General features: G+C 36.0%; 1 protein-coding gene across 1 annotated transcript in view; it reads left to right on the top strand.

Annotated features, from left to right (window-relative positions):
- BRWD1 (bromodomain and WD repeat domain containing 1) overlaps positions 1-15,750 on the top strand; it is a 129,143-nt gene that overhangs the window by 23,357 nt on the left and 90,036 nt on the right. Inside the window, exons 5-9 of the mRNA XM_044751005.2 lie at positions 99-249; positions 2,329-2,427; positions 2,795-2,955; positions 4,064-4,285; positions 14,688-14,788. Of these exons, the coding sequence (XP_044606940.2) occupies positions 99-249; positions 2,329-2,427; positions 2,795-2,955; positions 4,064-4,285; positions 14,688-14,788 (734 nt within the window). The remainder of the gene's footprint in view (positions 1-98; positions 250-2,328; positions 2,428-2,794; positions 2,956-4,063; positions 4,286-14,687; positions 14,789-15,750) is intronic.

Genomic DNA, 15,750 nt, shown 5'->3' with positions numbered 1-15,750 from the left:
TACGTGTTTTTCACGTTTTGTCAGACTTATCCCCAAGTATTTAATATTTTTGATACTATTTTAAACAATGTTATTTTTAAAACTTGCTCTCCAATCAGGTCTTGTCCAATAAGCATGTGGCTCCTGATCATCTGTTGCAAATCTGCCAGCGCATCGGTCCCATGTTGGATAAGGAAATTCCACCCAGTATTTCAAGAGTCACTTCTTTACTTGGTGCAGGAAGGCAGTCTTTGCTACGTACAGCAAAAGGTACCTTAATTTGAAGAAGTGTTCTGCTTTGTATTACTAGCTTAATAATTATTATAATTGTGAAGTTATGTAAGCATTGTGGAAGAAAGGTGATATGTAACTATAAACCATGCTGTGGACTATAAAATTCTCTGCATTTAGCGTAGACATTGAATTTTATTACATAAGTGTTTAATGGGTCCTTCTGCATTTAAAAAAATGATAAAGGTATAGATGTTAAGGTAAAAAGCTTGAATTTATTGAGATGTGTTTGAGGTTTTATCAATGTGAGTTTTTAATTTTCCATTTTGTAGCTCACTTTATAACTTCATTGAATGTAATTGTATGTGTCTAATAAACTCTTTAAATGCCAGAAGTATTTCATTTGATATTTAGGTTCTGAAAGCCCTTTGTTATAAGGGGAAGTGATTTTCTAAATTTGGTAGCTATTTGAAAACAAGCACCAAAAATGTACAATTGCATGGTTCTTTTTTCACCAATTTAATTTTTTTGCGAAGTTATGTGGTAGTGAAATGTTTGAAATTGCTGTTCTCTTTCTGTTAGCTTGGTATAAATCACTTAGACTAAGTATATGTATGTGATATGATCTGTGTATACAACGTGGCTTAACTGCTAATGGCAAGAATGTTTGCTCTTCTGATCCTGAGCATACGTCAAGTTCATCCCTCGTGATTATTTATAAGATTTGTTGATGTGATGCTGCCTCTTAGATGTACCACCAGTATAAAGCTTGACTGAGAAAGAACAAGCCTCCCTCTTGGTTCCATGCCAGACTGGTTTGTCAGCTTTAGTTGTTTCTTAGTGCTCTATGGCCATGCCACACTGTGGCTTGGATCAGGAAATTGTTCATATTCTTCCTTCTTTTGTGTCCCTATTCACCTTGTAATTATTCTGTTTTAGGTTGTTCTATAGTAGTTGCCTGGGTAGCCTGTTTTCCTCTGTTTTCTTTACTTGTGTCAAGCTCAATGTCGTTTTGTGATGAGCACTGCTTAAAAACTGGCAGACCTTAGAAGAGACTTCAGCAAGCTGCCCTAGGGTAGGGACCATATTTCTCTGTTTGTTTTGTACTAGTTCCACGAGAGGATGCCTTGTAACTGCTCTTTGATCATGATAGTGGTAATGAATTCATTCATGTAAAACATAATATGCCTGTTAGTTTGGGGCACCCGAGGCTCAGTAGAGGTTTAGTATGATGCCTTCCTTCCCTTCCTCTTTCAAGTTATGAAGAAGCTAATTTGTAGCACAGCATAATCTGTGTTCTGCTGCTGTCTCCTATAGAGGGGGCAGATAATTTTTCTTAGTATATTTGCTGGTAGGTCAAAGAAGGATGGGACTTAAGAATTAGTGTTCAGACTCAACAGATCCTATGTATGTGCTCTTGTGTAAAGGATTATTTATGATCCTAAAACAAGAGGAAAGCCATTTAATTTCCTCAGTACTTCCAGAGGAGATTGAAGTCATGGTAATATTGGCCAAAATTAATTTTAAAACTCAGTAACATTTAAATAGTTAAGTCAAGGGTTTTCATATAAATCAAAGAAATTAAAGTTTTCCTTATAAAAATTTCCAATTTTGGAAAGTTGGCTCAGTTGTGATTAAGAGCTTTTATCACTAGTATTGTATGGTATAATTCTGCATTGAAAAATAAAAACTTAACTTGACATTGAATGAGACTTGAGTTAAAAATCTGGTTTTATGGTCCATCTTGAGTAATCATTTGCAGTGGATCTCTTTAAAGGTCCCTGGAACCTTTGAGCCTCAGTTACCTCATTTGTAAATTGGCGATAATACCTACCTCACAGGGTTGTTGTGAGGATTCAATGAGATAATGTATGTTGAAAGCACTTTGTAAATTGTAAAGTGCTACTCAAATGTTAGTTGTTGTTGTATCTGAGATGTCTTAATTTTTTTTTTTCCTTCAGAAAATAGTCTAATAAACCTCTAGGGCTTTTCTGTTAAAGTATATTAGTTGGTAAAACTTTGAATAAACAGTTTATTACAATATACGTAAGTATTCTATAAAATCTTTCTTGGGGTTAACTTTCAAGATTTTATGTGTATCTAAAATTCATTTTAAAGACTGCAGGCACACAGTTTGGAAGGGCTCTGCCTTTGCTGCTCTTCATAGAGGAAGACCTCCTGAAATGCCGGTGAATTATGGTTCCCCACCCAGTCTTGGTAAGTGAGGTTGGCCTTTTAGATACCCAAACCATTCTTTTAATTTCTTGACCAACTTTGTAACTGCTATATTAAAATTTAAAAGGAAATACTAGTAGTGTTTGTTGTTTCGTTAGTAACAAGTATCAATTTTCAGATTTGTTTTTCCAAAATAATTGCTAAAAGTAATAAAAAGTAGTGAAAACCAATCTTGTTGTAATAAGAAGTCTGTACTAGTGATTATAGTGGAATAAAATTGGGAAAAAGTTTGTGTTCCATGATTTCTCAAATATTGATCTTGTGATCCTCTAGAAATTGTTTCGGAGTTTTTCTTAATGTTTTACGTATTGACTCCCCCTTAACCATTTTCGTTGTTTTTATTTCCTAGTGGAGATACATCGAGGAAAACAACTCACAGGGTGTTCCACTTTTAGCACAGCATTTCCAGGAACTATGTATCAGCATATAAAAATGCACAGAAGGATTCTCGGACATCTGTCAGCTGTTTACTGTGTAGCATTTGATAGGACAGGACATAGAATCTTTACAGTGAGTTAATATTTTAAACTCAATTTGATATCATCTGGAGCACTTCAGCGTGCATCAGAATCATTTAAGAAATCTTACAAAACATGTAGATTCTATGTTTCCCATTCTCAGGAGTTTTGACTCAGTAGGTCCAGTGTGGGGCCCATGAATTTGCATGTTTATTAAGTATCCCAGGTGATTCAGATGCGGATTGTCAGGCTTTGTGTGGGTTTGTGAGATGTTGGTTTACAGGAGTGCTTCTTGGGCATGATCATCAAGGATGCTTAAAAATATGCATGCCTAATACTTCTTCTCCAGTCCATTCTAGACCTGCTGAATTAGGTTAATTTATATATGTGTATTAACCAAAAATAAATCAAAAAAATCCCCGCAAAAATCCAGATCTCTACAGGTGATTCATATTCACAGTAATTAGCCACTGATCCAGGGAAATTGATTGATTACTTGAACACTGAAATATTTTATAATTATTATAAAACTATATATATTATAAAACTAAAATGGTAATTTACCATTTTAATGTTTTAAGGGAAAAATAGGATGGGTAAGAAGTTTAATTTTTCAGTTGTGAGATTCAAAATAAATACTCATATATTTGCTGAATGGATGGATGCTTACTGGTACTATAAATTTGAGACTCTGGTTATTTAAAATGAGGGTGCTAGTCCTGTTATTTTGTAGCTGGTTTTGGGATTACCACTTACTCTTGTTTCTTAGCCTGTGAGATATATATCTGTCTTAACACTCATAAATTATTTAGCTTCATGTACACTAACCTGACATTTAACCATTGCACATTGACATAGGTGAGCCATGAATTTTAGTTGGACTATGACTTGGAAGAGAATTTTGGAAAAATAGTATTTATACTGTGTTCTAATTCATAGAAATGAAAATTTCACAGTATCTGACATGTGATTTCAAAAAAAAGCTATTATTTCAAAAGTGTTCTGACCGTAAGATTCATGATTTACAGAGTATTCTATGGTTGGAAAGAGAGGAATTGTTATAGATACTTAATCTGAGTGACATGTAAATAGTATTCTTTTAAATGATATAGAAGAGTTGCTGAATTAACGTTTATTTTTGGGTGTATTTCTTTTTTTAGGGTTCAGATGATTGTTTGGTGAAGATTTGGTCAACACACAATGGTCGCTTATTGTCTACATTAAGAGGTCATTCTGCAGAAATTTCAGATATGGCAGTAAACTATGAAAATACAATGATTGCTGCAGGGAGCTGTGATAAAATAATTAGAGTGTGGTGCTTGAGAACTTGTGCCCCAGTTGCTGTGCTCCAAGGGCACACGGGATCCATTACATCTTTACAGGTAAACTAGCTTTAGTGTGCATGTTTGTGTATTATCTCATTTTCCTTTAAAACGCTTTTCTCTTTGGAGATGAGAAATAGTAAGATGCTTAGTAACTATATGATGTATTTTAAATTTAATAATCAAGAGAAAATATAATTAATCATAATTCCATGAACCTTGGAAGGGTGCCGTAATAAATGTCGAATGCAGTTAGAGCTTTATATGAAGTCTTGGTGGAAGTCTTATTACTTCCTTTAAGTTTATGGCCGAACTGAATGAGTGTCAGTTACAAACTGGTGATAGGCTAACAATTTTTCTACTTTAAAACTTGTGGATTTTGGTAAGTTGATTAAATTTCCTGAAATATATTAAAAAATTTTTTTCACTTTATTGTGGAGGATAATTTTGAACATATACGAAGTGAACAGAATAGTATATAATAAACCCTTGTGTGACCATCAACCCGTGGCCAGTTCTTCCTCAACCACTTCACCTTGTACCTAAAGCAAATCATAGATTTCATATAGTATGTCTTTTTAAAAGATAAGGATTCTTTTTTTAAAAAAAACATCAAAATGTGATGTTATACTTCTTGATGTTCAAATTTCTAATTGTCTCATAAATAGCATTATTTTATTTAGGTTGTTTGAATTAGGAAACAGACAAAATCTACACCTTACACTTGGTTGCTCTAGATTAAAAGAAGCTTAAAACAAATTGCACCCCTTTGCCCAATTTAAAAAAAAAATCACCTTGAAGTTTGTTTTTGGAAGGAATTGAGTTGTTTATCTGTGGAGTTCCGACAGTTTGGATGTTACCATTTCCGTCTTTGTGGAGTAGATTAACATGTTCCTCCGCGTTTCCTGTAAATTGGTTATTGGATCCAGAGTGCTATTTGTATTTAATGTGCACGAGAATCACTTTGAGGCCTTGTTTAAAGCACAGGTTGCTAGGCCCTGCAGCCAAAGGTTCCGATTCAGAATGGTGGAGGTGGGCCCTGAGAATTTGCGTTTAGAACAAGTTTCCCAGGTTCTGCTGCTGCTGCTCCAGGGACCACAATTTCGAGGTCACTGATCTAGAGGCTTGATTACCTTGAGGTGTATGCTCTTCCCGGCGTAAAATGTCTGGTGGTCTCTCGGTAGTAGGCACTGATGATCACTGCCTTAGATCCATTAGTTTATTAAGGACTGAAAATGGTGCCAGTCAGGCAGTTTTTTGAAAATCACCTTTTGTTAGGAGATAATGATTTGTAAAGCTTTTTAAGACACAGTGGTGCCTCCAATTTGAGTTTGGTTAAAACTGTGAGAGTGGTTCCATTTTCTTAAGTGAATTTACGCAGGGTGTATGTGAAATGGTCTCTAAATAGATTTGGTATGAAGTTCTGTGATAAAAGTGGCTTTTTTCAACTCTTCTCGTCAGTATTCTTGAAGAATAGAGTTTGCAGACTTATTTTTGAAGGAAGACAGTTATAGTTGGGATTGTCTTTTATTTTGAAAGTTAAGCAAGATTTTTGGTTTCCTTGTTTGTTTTTAGGCAAAGAGTATGTTGTTCTCTGGAAGGTTTCATAGTTTGAAATTAATTCACATCCGAGCTGTGTTCCACAGTTGACATTTTATTTGATAATAAACTTACAGATATAGCAGCAAATAAGAAAACTTATACTTTGTGAGGGTGTCTGTCTTTAAACCATTCGGGAGTTCTTCAGCATGCAAGTGGAGCTCTGGTCTTCCCTGAAACCCATTCTTTTAGGTAATGGGAGCCTACACGTGATTACCATTTACTAAATATATCTGAAAAATCTATTTGGGTGGTAGTAAGTTTTTATACATCAGAAGGTACATCTGTGCTTTGTTAGTGGTTGCTTTGAATTTCAAAGTCAAACAAATGCATGATTTTAATTATTCTGTTTCCTGTTCTTTACCTTGTTACTGGCATATAGAAACCATTTTTAATTTTAGTAAAGGTTTTTTTAATTCATAAAAAAAGTACAAGTAGTAGTATTTGCAGAAAAATTATACAGTAGTTAATAGCAAATAAGAAAATTAAAAAACCTCCATAATCTTACCCTCTAGAAATAATCACTGTCAATATTTTAGAATATACCTTTCTCAAGGGTAGCATTATATAATGTCGCTTAATACTTACTTTCTTAAGAATGTTAGTATTAGACATAGCCAGGTTCAACCAGAAGTAGAACCTTTTGTTTAAATAAAAGAGTAGCAAGTGAACATTCCTCAGGAATGAAAGACATAATGAGTAGCTGGCTTGGACTAACCTTTTTAACAACAACTATAAAAGCTGGACAAAGGTGAAAAATACCTGAGGTACTAATATAATGAGGAATTGTGGAGCCAAGATACAGTAGATGAGGAAGGTCCAGAGATAGGAGCCTTGAGTTTTGAAGGCATTTGTCAGTTCCACATAAGAGGTGGCTGAGAAGCTTAGCAGAACTTTTGACAGACTTTTACGGTTAGGGAGGATATATCTTGGGAGTTATCTACACATAAGTTCAGCTAATTAAAAGAAATGGAAAAAATTGCAACAGAGAACTGAAAGTTAGTAAAAAGGAAATTCTAAAATTGAAATAGAATTTAGAATTCAGCCCATGGTTTTAACAGCAGATTAGATACCACTGGAGAAGTCAGAGAAAATTAATAAAGTGACGTCAGAAGAAAATAGATTGAAGCACAGAGGGATAAAGGTTGGATTATACAGAAAAGAGTTTTAAGAGATAGTTAGGATATACTGGAAAGATAGCACATGAGTATACATACATATATGCCATGCGTGTAATTGGAATTCCTGAAGAAGAGAAGAGAATGAAGCAAAAGCTAGACTTGAAGTGATAATAGCTGAGAATTTTGCAAAATTCACTGAAGAAATAAAGCCACAGATTGAAGAAACAATAAGGACCCTGAGCAGAATAAGTATACAGAAAACTACAACTGCTGAACATCACAATAAAACTTAAAACCGAAGATAAGGAGAAATCTTCAAGTAGCCAGAGGGAAAAATAAAGAAGCCCTAAGACTGACAGCTGGCTTTTCAGTAGAAGTAATGGAACTTGATAGACAAAGGAGTAATCTTTTTACAGTGATAATAGAAAACAACTGCCAGTCAAGAATTCTGAACCTGTTCAAAATATCGTTGAAGTGCAGTAAACACATTTTCAGACAAAGTGAGAATTTTTTACCCATGGATCAGCACTAAGGAGAATTCTAAATAGCATTTTTGAGGCAGAGAACGGATGGGATCCCGGATTTGGAGATGCAAGAATTAAAAAGAAGTATGTGGATAATTGGAAATAAACATTGACTATATACAGGTTTAGTATCTTAGGAGTTTTAAAATATATATGGAATTAAAATAACAAATAGTGATAATAGCTTGTATATCAGGAGGAGGTAACTTTATTCTAAGATCTTTGCATTATTCAAGAACTGAAAAATATAAATTTACATTAGACTTTTAATAAGACGAAGATACATTTTGTAATCTCTAAAAGAACAGCTAAAAGACTAGCAAGAGAATGCATAATTACCAAGCTAATGGAGGGGGACATACGGAAAAGTGAAAAAAATTGAAAAGGCAAGGAGAGAAAAAGAAATGTGGGAAAGTCCTAAGATGATAGTAGGAGTCATTAAAAGGCAGTATAATCATATTATTTGGAAATGCATCGAATGGTCCAAATGAGAGACAAAGAATTTGGACATAATTACTAAACAAAGCCCCTCCTTCAGTATAAGTGTATAGGGAGGCTGAGAGTAAAGGATAGAAAAAATCTGGCAAACATGTAACCATAAGCAGACTAGTGCTGGTATAGTAATATTAAATAGGCTTTAAGGCAAATAATATTTTTAGAGATAAAGAGGGACAATTTATAATGATAAAAGGTTTCGTTAGACAGGAAGACGAGTTCTAAATTTTTATCTGTTCAGTAACACAGACTCAGGATACATAAAGCAAAAATAGAACCTATGAGGAAAAATAGACCTCTGTAATCGTAATGGGAGATTAGCACACCTCTGTGTCTCTCAGTAACTGTAAAAGAACAAACTATATCATTAAGAATGTAGGTTTGAACAATATAAATAATAAACTTGACCTGGATGATACATTAGAACATTGCGTATAATATTTGCATCGTTTCTTTTCAGTCATAAGTGGGATGTCTATTATGTAAATATTGTCAACATTTCAAACCTGAAAGCAAGTTCTCAACAGATTTGAAAATACTGAGGTAATCCTAAGTATATTCTGTGACAATAGTGCATTTAAGCCAGAAATTACTAACAGAATTAATAGAACAGTCCTCACTTTTTATTTTTTTATTTTTTCTTATTTTTTAAAGATTTTATTTTTCCTTTTTCTCCCCAAAACCCCCTCGTACATAGTTGTATATTTTTAGTTGTGGGTCCTTCTGGTTGTGGCATGTGGGATGCCTCCTCAGCATGGCCTGATGAGCGGTGCCATGTCTGCACCCAGGATCCAGACTGGCAAAACCCTGGGCCACCGAAGCAGAGTGTGCGAACTTAACCACTTGGCCAGGGGGCCAGCCCCAATCCTCACTTTTTAAATTAAGCAATGTCCTTTTTTTCTTTTGAGGAAAATTAGCCCTGAGCTAACGTCTGCTGCCAGTCCTTCCCCTTTTTTTTTTGTTTTTTTTTTTTGTTTTTTGTTTTTTTTTTTGCTGAGGAAGACTAGCCCTGAGCTAACATCTATGCTCATCTTCCTCTATTTTATGTGTGGGACACCTGCCACAGCATGGCTTGACAAGTGGTGCATAGGTCCTGGGATCCAAACCAGTGAACCCTGGGCTGCTGAAGTGGAACGTGCGAACTTAACTGCTGCGCCACTGGGCTGGCCCCAAGCAATATACTTTTAAATACCCATGCATCAAAGAAGAAATCACGGTAAAAATTAGCAAATATTTTGAACTGATTAATAATGAAAATATTGTATGTTATAACTTGTGGGACATAGAGTTTGGTAACCAGCCACCAAGATGGTGCCCAGTGATTCTTGCTTCCTGGTACTCACACCCCTTGGTAGTCCCCATGTTGAATAGGGTTGACTTGTGTAACCTGTGGGGTGTTGGGAAAGTGGTATAGTGTGACTTCCGGTGCTAGATAGTGGAACACATGGAAGCTTCTGTCTTAGTGTCTTGATTCACTTGTCTTAAGGGAAGCCAGCTCTCATGTTGATAGGACACTCAAGCAGCCCTATGGAAAGGTCTTCATAGCAAATAACTGAAGTCTCTAACATAGGTGTGTGAGTCAGCCGTTTTGGAAGCAGGTCCTCCATCCCCAGTTAAGCCCAACCTGATTTTGACTGCAACCTCCTGAGACCCTGAGCCAGAACCACCCACCTAAGCTGTTTCTGAATTCTTAACCCTTGGAGACTGAGATGATGAGTGTTTACTGTTTTTGTAGCTAAATTTTGGGATAATTTGTTACACAGTAGTATAATTAATACACAGCTGAAGCTGTACTGAAAGGGGAATTTGTAGCCCTCATTGCATATATTAAAAAAGAAAGACTGAAATTCAGTGATCAAATATATTTCTTAGGAAGTTAGAAAAATAACAAGAAACAACAGAGAAGGAGGAAGTTAGGAAGTACAGAAATTAAGGATAGAAAAAATAAGCATAGCAGTAGAGAGGATCAGCAAAGGCAAAAGTTCTTTGAAAGACTGAAAATGTTGGTATATGACTGAGATTAATCAAAGAACAAAAAGGAAATGTCACAAATAACCATTATCAAATCTGAAAAAGGGGCACCACTATAAACCCTTCAGACTTTGAAAAGAGGGTATTTTTGGGGGGCTGGCCCGGTGGCGCAGTGGTTAACTGCGCACGTTCCGCTTCGGCGGCCTGGGGTTCACTGGTTTGGATCCTGGGCGCAGACATGGCACTGCTTGTTAAGCCATGCTGTGGCAGGTGTCCCACATATAAAGTAGAGGAGGATGGGCGCGGATGTTAGCTCAGGGCCAGCCTTCCTCAGCGAAAGGAGGGGGATTGGCGGCAGATGTTAGCTCAGGGCTAATCTTCCTCAAAAAAAAAAAAAAGGATATTTTAAAACTTTATAGAGGAAATTAGAAAATTTAGATGAAACAGGTAAATACTCAGAAAAACACTTACTAAGACTGGCACAAAGAAAGAAAATATGAATAGGCCTGTAAGTATAAAATGCATTGTTCTGTAGTTAAAATTATTTCTCTACTTATTAGTATTTCTGTCAAAAATGTTTAACCTGAATCTCATCATGAAGTGGTCAGACAAATCCAAATTTGAAGCAATCTGTGAAATAAATCTGTATCTTTTAAAAGTTTAGTTTCAAGAAAGGCAGAAAAAGGTGGTAGAATTGGTTTATAAGGAAACTAAGAAAATGTGACAAATGTAAATGTAATGTGTGAGCCTTGGTTTCAGTCCTGGCTTGCAGAGAGGAAAAAACTTATAAAGCACATTTGAGAAGTTGGGGGAAATTTCAATATGAATTTTATATTACGTAATAGTATTGTACTGATAATAAATTTCTTGAGTGCTGATTAGTGTATTATAGTTATCTAGGAGAATGTCTGTTCTTAGAGAGAGATGCTGAGTATTGTAGGGCTGAAGCATGGTGTCTGCAGTCCAGATTCAGATGGTTCATGTCTATCCATCTATAGCATGAGGCAAGTACGGCAAAGTGTTAATGATTAGTGAATCTTGCTGACCAATAAATGAGTGTTCATTGTACTCTTCTGGCAACTTGTATGCAGACTGAAATATTGCAAAATTAAATGTTTGGGAAAGTGAACTATATACTATTACTGCATCTGTTCAACATTAGCGAGTACTACCAGGCAAGAAAGGACAAAAATGTATAATTATTGGAAAGGAAGAGACAAAATTCTTATTTTCAGTTTGGTTGCCTGCTTAAAAAACCCAAGAGAATCAATTGAACATGCCTTGAATAGGTTACAATTTATCTTACAAAATAATAGTTTTGGGACCAGATAGTCAGAATGGCTGCACAGCCTTGTGAATGTACTAAATGCCACTGAATTGTACATTTTAAAGTGGTTAACATGGTGAATTTTATGTTGTGTGGATTTTACCATGCACACACATTCTCCCCCCCGCCCCCCCCCGTCTCACTCTCTCTAATAGCTCTGTCTGGAATGCACATGTGAGCACATGGAAAGGATTTGCATTTTAACAGTTCATGAGACAGTTAACTACTCTTGAATAATGCATTCTTTAATAGCGAAATAGAGGATCAGCATGCATTAAGGACTCCTTATTTTGTCACTGAACAAGTTGTGAAAGTAGAAGTTATTATGCTCCTAGGCATATGTTATATATTAGATAGTTACTCAGAATGTGTAGATTTCAAGACAATCATTTTGGCTTTGAAAGTAGACATGTGAGATTGTGGTACAGAATCATAAAGCCAAAAGGGACTTTGGTAAATTATAGTTCTGTTTCCTTTATGCCTGATTCATCTAACCCATCTTAGAAAAATGAGACTCATTATTTTTAATATCCAGAAATGCATATTATAGTCATTGATGAGTAGCTTTGAGGGTGATTAATAAAACATACTGTATGTCAGTGATACTGCATTTGAGGAAATGTTGGTACGTAGGAACAGTAAAAGGGAGGCTTCAAGGGTTGAAAAATGCCTGTCAGGCAGAAAAAAAAAAAAAAAAACCTCAAGAAAACTCCAAGCTCAGAGGATTCACAGGTGAATTCTGTTAAAACCTATTAGGACTCCTGAGAGCTTAGTAAAATGGACAGATATAGGACCCACGTCCTAAAATCAAAACTTGCCTATAAACTATCAAATAACCAATTAGCAAATATATTGGAAAAATAACTTAATTTATGATAGCAACAAAAGCCTTCAAGCATGTAGGAATAAACTTACCAGGAAATGGGGAAAGTCTGTATGAAGAAAGGTCTTAAAAATAATGACAGAACCTTGGGTGAGGGGGGAGGGAACGGTCTAAATAAGTGCAAATGTCTACTGTGCCCTGAATCAGAAGACTCAGTGTTGCAAAGATGTCAGATTTTTCCAAATTATGGTATCAAGTCAGTGTACTTACTTTTGAAATCCCATTTGCTTTGTTTTGGTGAAACTTAGTATGCCGTCAAGTTCATTTAGAAGAGAAAAATAAGCACACACAGCCAAAAAACCCCCCAAACGTGAAACCCACAACTTTTTGCCATGCTGGGTATTTAAAAATGCTTTAAAGGTGTTAGAGAGAAAATAGTATGGTGTCAACCCAGGGATAGCCGAAGATACCAGTGAGAAAAAATAGAGAGCAGCAAACCCCTTGTATATCCGGGGAGTTGATTGAGTTATAACTCAGATGACTGAAAGTAAAATTGTCCTTCCGTAGGTGTTGAGGTTTAGGATTTCTAAAGTACTCTGTGTATGCAAGATTCAAATTTTACCATGATGCTTTAATTTTAATTGACAAGACTATACAATTATTAATATAACTTGTTATTACTTTTAATGGAATATTCTCCAAAACTCAGTTTTAGTCCATATTCTGGAATATATCTACTTAGATGTAAATAATCACTTTCAACATTTTAAAAACCCTTTATTTGTACACTTGAGGAGGTGGAGCTTGGAAGAAGCTTTTTCGAAGATGGCATAGGTTCACATCCTACCTCCCTTACAAAGTGTATAACCTTGGGAAAAACCACGAAACGGATAATAAGCTATCTCTCTGGGATGTTTTAATGATGAACTAAATAAGCATTTATGTCTAACAAAAAATCACTTCTTCCTAACTCTTCCTCTTCTGTAATGGCAGTACTGGGCTTCATTTGCTAGTAAGCTCCTCTGTCTAGAATGTCTCATGAGTCAGCAAGCTGTGTTGCTTCATTCTTCTGGCTTTCCTCCCCGTTTTAGGGGGAAGGATGAGGGTACTGCCTTCCAGTTAAGGTTCTTAGATTAATTGGATTGATTTTGGCTCTTTGTTACATCTTATCTCTTCCTTTCAATCAGGATTGTGGACTGCTGTCAGAGAAATCTTTGGCTTGCCTTAGTGTTTTTCTTGTGAACTACAATAGTCTTAACTTGGTGCTATCGGGTACAGATTCTCTACCCATTTAACCCATTTGGCCACCACTTCCAAAAATGAACACTTGAGTCATATAGATCTTTTTGTGGTTGTCAAATCCCGTATTCTCTCTCACTTTTATATTTGTTCATATTCCTTTACCTAGTTTTTCTTGTGTTCTTTGTATTTTCTTCTCCATCTTTTAAGCTTTCTTGAATGTCTCTGGACCAAATTGATCTCCTCTCTAGCTTGTTTGTATAGCACAGTTGGTACTTTATTAAACACAAATGTCAGCCCTATTCTGAAGTTACAATGTAATTCTTGTGTTTTTTAATAATATTTTAATGATTTTGTTGGGGTTTTTTTTTGAGGAAGATTAGCCCTGAGCCAACATTTGCTGCCAGTCCTCCTCTTTTTACTGAGAAAGACTGGCCCCGAGCTCACATCTGTGCCCATCTTCCTCTACTTTATGTGTGGGATGCCTGCCATGGCATAGTGTGCAAAGGGGTGCCCTGTCTACACCGGGATCCACACCAGCGAACCCCGGGCTACCAAAGCGGAATGTGCGAACTTAACCGCTGCGCTGCTGGACCGGCCCCTGATTTTTAAAAAAAATATTTAAATTGTTGATCCACTTGGAATTTATCCTGGTGTACAGTCAAAAGTTTCCTGGATTGTTGCAGTATGCAGTGATCCATTGTTTCCCCAACTGATTTGAGATGACACTTTTATCTTACTTAAATCTTGTATTAGGGTCCATTTTGGATGTCCTATTTTTTCTGTTGGTCATTCTGTCAATGTACGTACTGGACTCCATACTTTTAATTATCAAGACTGTGATATGCTTTCATATTGATAGGACTGGATCTTCACTTTATCTTTGTAAAAGTTTTTCTGGTAATTTTTGTTAATTTTGAAAATAATCTTTTATTGAGATCAATCACGTTACAACTCCCTAACAGCGATAGACTTTCCTTTTTTTTAAGATTTTATTTTTTCCTTTTTCTCCCCAAAGCCCCCCGGTACGTAGTTGTATATTCTTCGTTGTGGGTCCTTCTAGTTGTGGCATGTGGGATGCTGCCTCAGCGTGGTTTGATGAGCAGTGCCATGTCCGTGCCCAGGATTTGAACCAACGAAACACTGGGCCGCCTGCAGCGGAGCGCGCCAACTTAACCACTCGGCCACGGGGCCAGCCCTTTCCTTTTTTTTATAGGTTATAATTTTTCACTACAATAGTATCACCTGTATTTTGGATTTCTCATGTTTTTCTTCAAGTGTCAATTGAAGTTAACATTGAAAATTAACCTGTAACTTTAGTAGAAGTTTAAGAAACTGATTTGTATATTTTACTGCTTCTTAGTTTAGCCCAATGGCCAAGGGCTCTCAAAGATACATGGTTTCTACTGGTGCTGATGGGACAGTTTGCTTTTGGCAGTGGGATTTAGAATCCCTGAAATTCAGGTAAGTGACTTGAATTGTGTAATAAGTTTTCTTTTTTAATGTTGTTAACGATTTAGTCTAATGAAATGAAGTCTGATTGCTACATTATGTATTGTGGTTGCCTTTTTACTTTTGAACTTAATTTTTATTATATATAGCATATGTGCTATATTGACTATTTACTGTTTGCAGTTTACTGTTTAGATGGTTGGATGTGTAAAAGAAGCATAGCTATTCTATCTGAGTGGACACATTTTTGTGAAGAAAAAGTGAGAGAGTATGTATGTGAAACATTTTGAAAAATGTTAGAAATGTATAATTAGATAACATAGTCAGAAATTTAGGCAGGATCATTAAGAATCAGAAGACCTGGATTACAGACCTGTGCTGTTGACTAGCTGCATGTGCCTCTTGGGCACTTTAGAGGTAGCTAGTGCAATTGGTCAACTGAATTGTGAATTTACATTTAAAAACTGATACTTGAGTCAGTTAGTAACTTTTAAAAGTTATTAACTTTTGAGCATATTTCAAACAACTTATGTGAATCTTTTTAAAATCTGAATACAGGTCACGTATTGTTGATGGAAACTTTGTTCAAATTGAGATGTATTATAAGTGTCTGGTACACTCTGGAAGATTTCAAAGATTTAATATGAAAGAAAGGATCTAAAGTTCTCATTAAAATTTTATTACATTTCTTTTTTTTTAAAGATTGGCGCCTGAGCTAACAAATGTTGCCAATCGTCTTCTTCTTTTTCCTTTTCTTTCTGCCTTTTCTCCCCAAATACCCCCAGTACATAGTAGTGTATTTTAGTTGTGGGTCCTTCTAGTTGTGGCACGTGGGACACCGCCTCAGCATGGCCTGACGAGTGGTGCCATGTCTGCGCCCAGGATCTGAACCAGCGAAACCCTGGGCTGCCGCAGCAGAATACGTGAACTTAACCACTTGGCTGCAGGGCCAGCCCTGAAAATTTTATTAATGT

Source organism: Equus asinus, chromosome 18, assembly GCF_041296235.1.
Source record: "Equus asinus isolate D_3611 breed Donkey chromosome 18, EquAss-T2T_v2, whole genome shotgun sequence".
In the NCBI taxonomy this organism is placed as follows: domain Eukaryota; kingdom Metazoa; phylum Chordata; class Mammalia; order Perissodactyla; family Equidae; genus Equus; species Equus asinus.
This window is presented reverse-complemented; position numbering and strand designations above follow the sequence as displayed.